This window comes from Aptenodytes forsteri, unplaced genomic scaffold (genome assembly GCF_000699145.1).
Source record: "Aptenodytes forsteri isolate BGI_AS27 unplaced genomic scaffold, ASM69914v1 Scaffold368, whole genome shotgun sequence".
NCBI classification, from domain to species: domain Eukaryota; kingdom Metazoa; phylum Chordata; class Aves; order Sphenisciformes; family Spheniscidae; genus Aptenodytes; species Aptenodytes forsteri.
Window position 1 is genome coordinate 121299 of NW_008794884.1, and position 8986 is coordinate 130284.

Sequence of the window (8986 nt, forward strand, 5' to 3'; positions counted from 1 at the left end):
GCTGGGGCGGATTAGCTGGGATTCATCTGCAGAGGGAGAGGAGATGGGGAGAGGGTCTCTGCCCTGCGGGGGAGCACCCACCCGCTGCCAGGGAGGCCCGGCGCCTTCGTCCCCCACGGGTGAGAGCAGCGGGTGCCCACGGATGGGTGTTATGGGCTGCGGGGACACAGTGAGTCATCGCACCCCAGGCTGGCACTGCGTGGCACAGGCAGGGCTGGCAGGCAGGGGCTGCCCGGGGAAAAACCGCGCAGCACAAGGGCCAGGCTTTCCCGGCATGATATGCATCCTCCTCACCCCGCTACCAGGTCGTACTCCCACTGGCACGGCGTGCTCCAGCGGGGACTGTGCCGTGCCGAGGTTTGACCGGGAGAACTGGCGCAGCACAAGGGCCAGGCTTTCCCGGCATGATATGCATCCTCCTCACCACGCTGCCAGGTGCGATGGACCCCCCATCCGACATGTCCCACTGCCATTGCTGACAGAGCTCCCCTGCCCCGGCCCCCCCACTCCCGGCTGTGCCTTGCTCCCAGCTGGGATTTTCCACCTTTTAAATAAAGTCCGTGTGGAAGCGAGGTGTCAGGCAGCGAGATGCAGCCCCTTTCAGGACCAGATCCACCGCTATGGTGCCCCAGCCCCTGGGGAAAGCTGGCAGGGGGCTGGGGCGAGCCCAGGGCTGTCTGCTGCCTGCCTGCCAGGGCAGGGAAGTGATTTGGGAGCCCTGCTGCCCCACACACGTCCCCATCCCGGCGAGGCGGGGCAGGCATCTGTGCTGGACGGGATGCGGCGTGTGAGACCAAACGTAGCCTCCCCTGGCGCGCAGACGTGGCCGGCGGGGAGAGTACGTGCCGCCCCATGCATACAGCTCAGCGTTCCCTGCGGGGGGGCTGTGGGACGGCACCAGGGCCCGGCTTGGGCTGCCTGGCCACACCGGAGGGTTGGTGGGGTGGACGATGCACCCGGTGTCACTGAGCAGTGGGACAGCAGGAGTAGCCCCCGGGAGAGCCAGGGCTGGGTAGGGAGAGGTGGGAAGTCTCGGTGCAGCAGGGCTGTCACTGTCCTTGTCACCCGGAGCCGGCAAGCAGTGGAGAGGCGCATGCCGGGAAATCAGTGCAGTTGACTCAGCACCCCCAGGGACATGGCCCTGGGTGCCACAGCAGGGTGTTCTGTGCCCATGCACGTGGACTTGCCCACACCATCAGGGTGGGTGAGCGGGCGCTGGGGCTGGTGGTCAGGAGGGAGATGATGCCAGGCGGCACGTGGGCTGCCCAACACAGCAGCGAGGACAGCAGCATCCCATCCGTGTGGCAGCGCGGCAGCCCCGCGGTGGGCTGGGGCTCTCAGGGCCGGCACACTGCGGGAAGAGATCCCCAGGGAGATGCTCTTTGCCCAGAGTGGAGGGTCCCCAACTGAGGTGGGCACACAGGAACAGGGGTGAACCCACCACCCCTAGTCCTGGGGGGACCCACACCACCCCCCCGGGACCATCCACCGCTCCATGTATTTGCTGTTCTGCCCAGCCTTATCGCAAGACAAACAGCAGCAAGCAGGGCACGCTCTGCCCGATCGAAGCGCCTCCTGTTCCCTCCCCTTTCATCCCCCCCCTTCCCCGGCCGCCGCCACTGGGAGACCCTGGCCGAGGGGCAAAGGCCGGGGCTGGCCAAGGAGGTGGTGGCGAGCGGTGCCGGGGCTGTGCCAGGGCTGTGCCAGGGCTACGCCAGCGCTGGCAGGCAGGAGGAAGCGTCTGGGTGGCGGTGCTAAGCCTGGTGCATGCAAAATGAGTCCGGCCGTGCCGCTTGCTATTCCGAGAGGCGCTTGGGGGAAGAGGCTGGTATTTCCTGAGCTGCCCGGCGAGGTGTAATTATAACCTGGGAGAAGAAAGGGGCTGCAGAGGAGTGCGCCCAGCCTCCCCGGCGCCCGCGGGGGAGCGGGCAGGGGGAGCGGGGCAGCTCCTGCCTGCCGCCAGTGGGATGCAACGGAGCCCTGCCTGCAGGCAGCCCGGCGGGTCCCTGCCTGCGCCCGGTGGTGCTGGGGGGGGGGGGGGGCAGCCCCGCCCTGCCGGCAGGGGGATGCAACGGAGCCCTGCCTGCAGGCAGCCCGCGGGTGCTGGGGGGGGTTCGGGGAAGTGATGGAGCACCGGGAATCTGGCGGCCCCCCTCAAGCCCGGCACCGGGAGCAGCGGGTTTGGCGATGCCCGCCTGCAGCGGTGGGAAGGCGTAGAGTTAACGGTGGCGTTTGGACGTGCTGGCAGCCTTGTTCGTGCCTGGATCTGGCCCAAGCGGAGGCCTAGCAGAGGGGATAAATTATCGCCCAGCGCCCGCCCTGCGCTTCCCTCTCTTCCCCTGCACGGCTGAGTCTCCCTGCTCTGGTCCCCACTGGCCTGCGACCTGCCTCAGTTTCCCCACCAGGCTGGGTGCTGCAGGTGGGGTGGCCCAGCCATGTGCCCCCCACCCCAGGCCAGCCTTAGGCACTCGGGCCAGCCTTAGGCGCTCAGCCCCCCCGACACTACCGGTAGCTGGCGCGTGGCCTGGGATGACCCTGCCAGATCTCCTCGATGGCCTGGATGGGCAGGGACAGGCATGGCGGTGGCTCAGGAGCCTGGAGGTGGTGCTGGCGCCCACACCCTGCCATGGCATCTTTCTCTGCATGCCAGAGGGGCTGCTGTCCCTGGCATCTCCCCACCCCGACAGTGCCACGGGAAGACTTGCCTGGTCCCCAGGGCCACCGATCCCCTGGGAGCACAAAGACTGGCACGTCTCCTGCTCACCCCGTGGGGATCCCAGGCACTGGGGTGATGGGGCAGCAGCATCCTCCCGGGGTCAGGGACCACGCCGCATCCTGGCCAGCCCTCTCCTCGGGCCGGGTGGCATCGTCCTGCGGCCTTGAGGTGGAGACCCCTGGCCAGACAGGGAGGACCCCAGCCCCCTAGGGTGGCGGGGGTTAGTGGGGGACCCTGCCCCGGCTGCCAGCCTGCCCCAGAAAGCCACCCTGTGCCGTTTCCCAGCGGGGCGGGGAGGGCCGGGGCTCGCACAGAGGCGGCTTTGTGCGGCGTGCCAAGGCGTCCCGCGCTCGGCAGCCCGGCCGCCTTCCCCTGCCAAGGAGCTGTCTCCCGGCCCCGCGCTCTTTCCTGCTCCGTTTGTCTGGCCCTGACGTGCCCCCGAGCCCCCTGCCTTGGCACCCCGGCAGCGCCGGCCCTGGGCGGCGGGATGCGGGCGAGCCCTTCGTGTTGGGCAGTGCTGCAGGTCCCCGAGCTCCCCGCCCCACCCCCAGCTGCCCTCCGAAACGACCCCGCTCGCCTGTCAGCGCCCGTCTCTGGGAGAGGAAACTGAGGCACAGAGCTGAGAGCTGCAGGCAGGGGAGTGGAGGGGGGGAGGCGTCGCGGACAGAGGCTCCGGGGCTGGCGCCGTGCTGCAGGCAGGGGAGCAGAGTGGCCCTGCAGGGTAGGCTGCGGGACGGCTGTCCAGGCAAGGGGACAGTCCCCGCTGGGGACCCTCGTGGGGCTGTCAGAGCTGGGGCGAGCTCCATGGGGTGTTGTGTGCTGAGCAGGCAGAAGGGAGAAGTCCAGTCACGGTGGTGCCTGGCTGGGCATCCCCGTCATCCCCAGGTGCCTGTCCCTGCGGTGCCACCAGCACTGGTGCTGAGCCTGACTCTGGCATCCCCAGTGGATGAGGGACCTGTAGGAACTCCTGCCCAGAGCCGGATCCCTGTTGCCCCTCTCTTGCAGAGCCCAAGAAGAGCCCGCAGTGAGCCCAGCTGCCTCCCCACCATGGACGCCACGGACATGCCCCTCCAGGCCGAGATGGTGGAGCTGGTGCCCAACGGGAAGCATGCAGCCGCGCTCACTGCCTCTGCCGTCCCCTCGCTGGCGGGTGACAGGTAGAGGCATGGGGACAAGTAGGGGTGCCAGCACCCCAGGGGGGTCCTCCCAGCAGCTCCTGCCCGCGTGATGCCAGCCGGTGCTGCCGGGGCACGGGGGTGGGCATGGCGGCCCCCGGCTCTGCTTCAGCCTCACCCTCTCCCCCCGGTGGCCAGGTTTGAGGAGAACCAGTCCGGCATGGCAGAGATGGAGGAGTTCCTTCCCCATGGCGCCGAGAAGAAGCAGACGCACTTCACCGACGTGAGTATCAGCGCGGGCACCACAGTGGCAGCGGGACGGGGGCAGCTCCCAGTGTGACCAGCGCGTCCCCTCCCCGCTGTGTCTCATGTGCGCAGTTCGAAGGGAAGACGTCTTTTGGGATGTCCGTCTTCAACCTGAGCAACGCCATCATGGGCAGCGGCATCCTGGGGCTGGCCTATGCCATGGCCAACACCGGCATCATCCTCTTCCTGTGAGTGCTGCGTGCCCGCGGAGGTTCAGGTGGGGGAGTCCGGGTGTGTGGGGCTTCTCCAAGGGGATCAGTGGGTGCCAGAGATGCAGGTGAGAAAGGGGTCTCTGGCTTGGGGTGACACAGGGACCAGTGTCCTGCTACCTAAGCAATGCCCATCCCTGGCATGAGCCTGTCTGCCCCTGCCGGGCGCTGTGCCCCACTGGGGAGGAGGAGGGTAAAGGCTTGACTTCCTTAATACAAGACCAGATTTCCCCACGTGGCCCAAACGATGTGGGGGCTGGCTCCCCTTGGGCGTGGGGACATGGACCCACAGGGCTGGGGCAGCTCCACGGCTGTGGGGTGTCCACACCCCACGGCCCGTCTGCCCTGTGAGCACCCAGCCAGTGCCGAGGCAAGGGGCTGGGTGGCCTGCCAGGACGGCTGCCTGCAGGCAGAGCCTGCCCACGTGGGGTTTGCCCCACGGCTGTGTCCGAGCCCCGTGCTGTGACCCGCTGGTGACGGCGCTGTCCTCCCGCAGCTTCCTCCTGACGGCAGTGGCGCTGCTCTCCAGCTACTCCATCCACCTGCTGCTCAAGTCCTCCGGCATCGTGGGTGAGTGCTGGGTCCCCAGCGGGGCCGTGCCGGGGGGTCCCCTCCCGACCCTCACCCCACCACCGCTCCCTGTCCTGCAGGCATCCGCGCCTACGAGCAGCTGGGCTACCGAGCCTTTGGCACGCCGGGGAAGCTGGCCGCGGCCATCGCCATCACACTGCAGAACATCGGAGGTGAGGACGGGGCTGGGGGGGGGACCTGGCAGGGCTGTGGGGAGGACACAGGACCAGAGCATGCCGGCACAGGATGACCTCGCTCTGCCCCGCAGCCATGTCCAGCTACCTGTACATTGTCAAATCCGAAGTGCCTCTTGTCATCCAGACCTTCCTCAACCTGGAGGAGAAGACCACGTGAGTGCCTCCTGCCCACGCTGCCTGCACGCCTTCCCCTGGGCAGACGCCGGGGCTTTGTCTCCAGCTGTGCAGCCCATGGCAGGGATTTAGTGCAATTAAGCCACTACTATTTTTGATAACTGTCAGTGCTGAATAAGCCCCTGGGTGGGATTAAACCAGGCTGAACTTCCAATCCCTGCTCCTCACATCCCCTTGGGATCAGGCTTTCCTCCCTGAACAGAGCCCGGGGCTGTGGGGGGCGGGCATGGGAGCTCTGGTTGGGAATGGGTCCCCCCCATGCTGTGCCCACATCCCCACCCAGCAGCACAGGGGGTGAGAGCCGGGCAGGTGCTGGGCAAAGCAGCCACTGGGACCTCCACCAGTCCGGGACTGGGCGTCTCAGCTGCTCTGGGGTGCTCGACTGCACGTGGGACCGGGGCTGGGCAGGCTTCTGGCCCCGCAGGTGGCCGGGGGCAGCTGCCTCCACCTGGGGCTTTGAGGACCTGGCTGAGCCCCCTTGCAGATGCTGGTACCCTTGTCCCCATGTCCTCCTGCTGCCAGGCTGCCCACTGGCAAACATGTGCTGGTAACAGCAGTTCTCAGCCTGCCTGCAGCAGCTCTTGCCCTTGGGGGTGCATCACTATGGGGGTAGGCAGGACCCCAGCTCAAGGGCCCCCAGGGACGCTGGCCTCAGGGGTCCCCAGGGAAGCGAGCACAGCAGGGATGACAACTTTGGGGGTTGCCAGCATCCCTGGGGATGCCAGCTCAGGGGTCCAGGGATGCCAGCTCCGGGGTCCCCCCACGATGGCTGCCTGTGCCTCCTGTGCCCCGGCAGAGTGGGGCGGTGAGCAGGCCCTCTGCTTCCAGGGACTGGTACATGAACGGGAACTACCTGGTGATCCTGGTTTCTGTCACCATCATCCTGCCCCTGGCCCTCATGAAGCAGCTGGGTAAGTCAGGCGGATGCTGCGTGCGGCACCGGGGTCCGGCACTCTGGGGCTCCCGCAGGGTGATGGTGCCAGCCTGGGGATGGCAGGCAAGGAGGGGGCACCCAGCCAGCGTGGGGGTCCTGCCCGTGCCCACTGGCTGCTCTCTTTCCTCTCCAGGCTACCTTGGCTATGCCAGCGGCTTCTCCCTCAGCTGTATGGGCTTCTTCCTCATCTCGGTGAGCACCTGCCGGCACATGCCGGAGGCTCGGGATGCCAAGTGTCCCTTCTGCCAGAGCGCGTGGCTCTGCTGCCTGGGCTGTGTGCTGCGGGGACAGCAGGGACAGTGGGGACAGCAGGCGCTCCGGGCTGCGGAGACGCCATGGCAGTGCTGTCACGCTGCTGGGTTATTTTCAGCTGAAGGAGCTGAGCGCCGGGGAAAGGGGAAGGGAGAGGGTGCCGGGGGGGGAAACCATGCACACGGCCCCTCCGTGTGCTGCCACCCTGCTCTGCCCCGCTGCCCACCCTCACAGGGGCAGGCCAGGGGGTCGGCATTGCCATGGGGCACTGCCGGCAAAGGGTGCCCCATAGAGGGGACCCAACAGGGGCACCTTCCTGCTGGGTGCGGTGCTGGCTCAGGTGGCCGGTGCTGGGAGGTGGTGGCGCCGGGCGCTGACTGTCCCCGTGTGCCCCCCACCTTAGGTCATCTATAAGAAGTTCCAGATCCCCTGCCCGCTCCCTGAGCAGGAGGGGAACCTCACGGGCAGCCTCAATGCCACCCTCGTCAGCACCAGCGACTACCAGAATGGCTACACTGTCCTCCAGGCGCCCGAGCAGGGCACCTGCACCCCCAGCTTCTTCACCCTGAACTCCCAGGTAGGGGCCCGGGATGCATCCCTGGGGCTCTGAGTGAGCCCCCACCCCGTGCACCTCATGAAGGCGGGTGGTCCTGGTGCTGGCGGCACCCAACAGCTTGGCCCCCCGGCGCTCAGCCGCCCTCCTCTCGTGCAGACGGCATACACCATCCCCATCATGGCCTTCGCCTTCGTCTGCCACCCTGAGGTCCTGCCCATCTACACCGAGCTGAAGGAGTGAGTCCTGGGTGGGGGCACCCATGGGGGGGGTGGGCTTTGTCTGGCACCCACCCAAAGGCAGCACCTTCCAGGTGTGGGACCTGCACTGGGGCATCGTGGGGATACGAGGGGATACGGTGGGTGATACGACCCTGGGTGGGTGATACCAGTCCCAGGAGGTGGGTGAGACAACCTGGAATGGGTGGGTGGGTGGTGGGTGATATCACACCTGGGAGATTGGTGATATGACCCGGGGTGGTTGGGTGGTTGGTTGGTGGTGGGTGATCAGACCCGCCACGCAGCTCGGGGAGGGGGACACAGCCCCCCTGCATGCCCCGTGCACCCTAGGGTGCTCCGGCATCACCCCTCCTCGCCAGGCGGGCACTCGGTGCCGGTGGGTGCTGCAGGAGCGGGGTGGGCTGGGCCACAGGGTCCATGCTGAGCCTGCCATCTCCCACAGCCCCTCCAAGAAGAAGATGCAGTGCATCTCCAACATCTCCATCACGGTCATGTACCTCATGTACTTCTTGGCCGCCCTCTTCGGCTACCTCACGTTCTATGGTGAGCCCTTGGGGAGGGGGATGGGGGCCCTGCTGGCACGCTGGCACCGGGGCGGTGGCGGTGCCGGGGCTGACCCAGCAGCTGGTCACACACTGGTGCCCACAGGCCGTGTGGAGTCGGAGTTGCTGCACACGTACAACAAGGTGGACCCCTTCGACGTGCTTATCCTGTGCGTGCGGGTGGCTGTGCTGACGGCTGTCACCCTCACCGTCCCCATTGTCCTCTTCCCGGTGAGTGGCCCTGTGGGGATGCCAGGTGGCACTGCCACCCCTGGCTGTCACAGGGCTTTGGCACCAGACTTTGAGAGGGGAAAATGAGGCAGCGATGGGGCTGAGGCCCGGGGACAGGGTGGCAGAGATCAACGGGGCTGCAGGGATTGGGGAACGGGACCTGCTGGGTGTCAGGGACAGGGCTGGGGTAGGGGCAGGGGTGATGGGGACCGGCAGGGCCATGGAGACAGGGCTGGGAAGGTGTGACAGGGACCAGCAGTGTCATGGGGACAGGGCTGGGGCGGGGGTGATGGGGACCGGCAGGGCCATGGGGACAGGGCTGGGGCAGAGGAAGGAGTGACAGGGACCAGTGGGGCATCAGGGTCAGGGCTGGGGCAGGGGAAGGGGTGACAGGGACCGGCAGGACTGCGGGGACAGGGGATGGGATGGTCCCTGGCTCCAAGGATGGAGCGTGACACCCTGTCCCTGTCCCCAGGTGCGCCGGGCCATCCAGCAGATGCTGTTCCAAGGGAAGGACTTCAGCTGGATCCGCCATGTCACCATAGCCGTGGTCCTGCTGACCTTCATCAACCTCTTGGTCATCTTCGCCCCCTCCATCCTCGGCATCTTCGGCATGATCGGTGCGTGGCAGCACCCCGCTCCTGTCCCCCCTCGGGCGCTGGGTGTTGTGGGCAGCACGCCAGCTCCTGCCCCTGCCTGGCGCTTGGCTTTGCCTGACCCCCCCATGCCTCAGTTTCCCCTTCTCACCGTGCCAGGGCCAGGTGGCGTGTGGGGTGTCCCCCAGCCCTGTCCCTGTCCCAGCAGGCTGGTTCCCGTGGTGCGGTGCCGGCTGCTTGCCGCACTGCCGGCCGGCGCTTGCTTTTCCCCTGGGCATTTCCCTTGATTCCCCAAGCCGGGCTGCCCCCGCTCGGTGCCTGGCTCAGTGCCAAGGCCCTGGTTGCGGGGGGG

The 8986-nt window shown here is 67.4% G+C and overlaps 1 protein-coding gene across 1 annotated transcript in view; it reads left to right on the plus strand.

Moving 5' to 3' along the window:
• Positions 1–3723: 3723 nt before the first annotated feature.
• The window catches only part of SLC38A3 (solute carrier family 38 member 3), a gene marked incomplete at its 3' end in the record, with an annotated part of 6158 nt that continues 895 nt past the window's right edge, over positions 3724–8986 (plus strand). The window contains exons 1-14 of the mRNA XM_009274779.2: positions 3724–3873; positions 4030–4114; positions 4210–4325; positions 4843–4916; positions 4997–5089; positions 5185–5266; positions 6116–6198; positions 6355–6413; positions 6877–7050; positions 7186–7265; positions 7708–7808; positions 7914–8038; positions 8514–8658; positions 8794–8855. Coding sequence (XP_009273054.2) covers positions 3764–3873; positions 4030–4114; positions 4210–4325; positions 4843–4916; positions 4997–5089; positions 5185–5266; positions 6116–6198; positions 6355–6413; positions 6877–7050; positions 7186–7265; positions 7708–7808; positions 7914–8038; positions 8514–8658; positions 8794–8855 — 1389 coding nt within the window. The remainder of the gene's footprint in view (positions 3874–4029; positions 4115–4209; positions 4326–4842; positions 4917–4996; positions 5090–5184; positions 5267–6115; positions 6199–6354; positions 6414–6876; positions 7051–7185; positions 7266–7707; positions 7809–7913; positions 8039–8513; positions 8659–8793; positions 8856–8986) is intronic.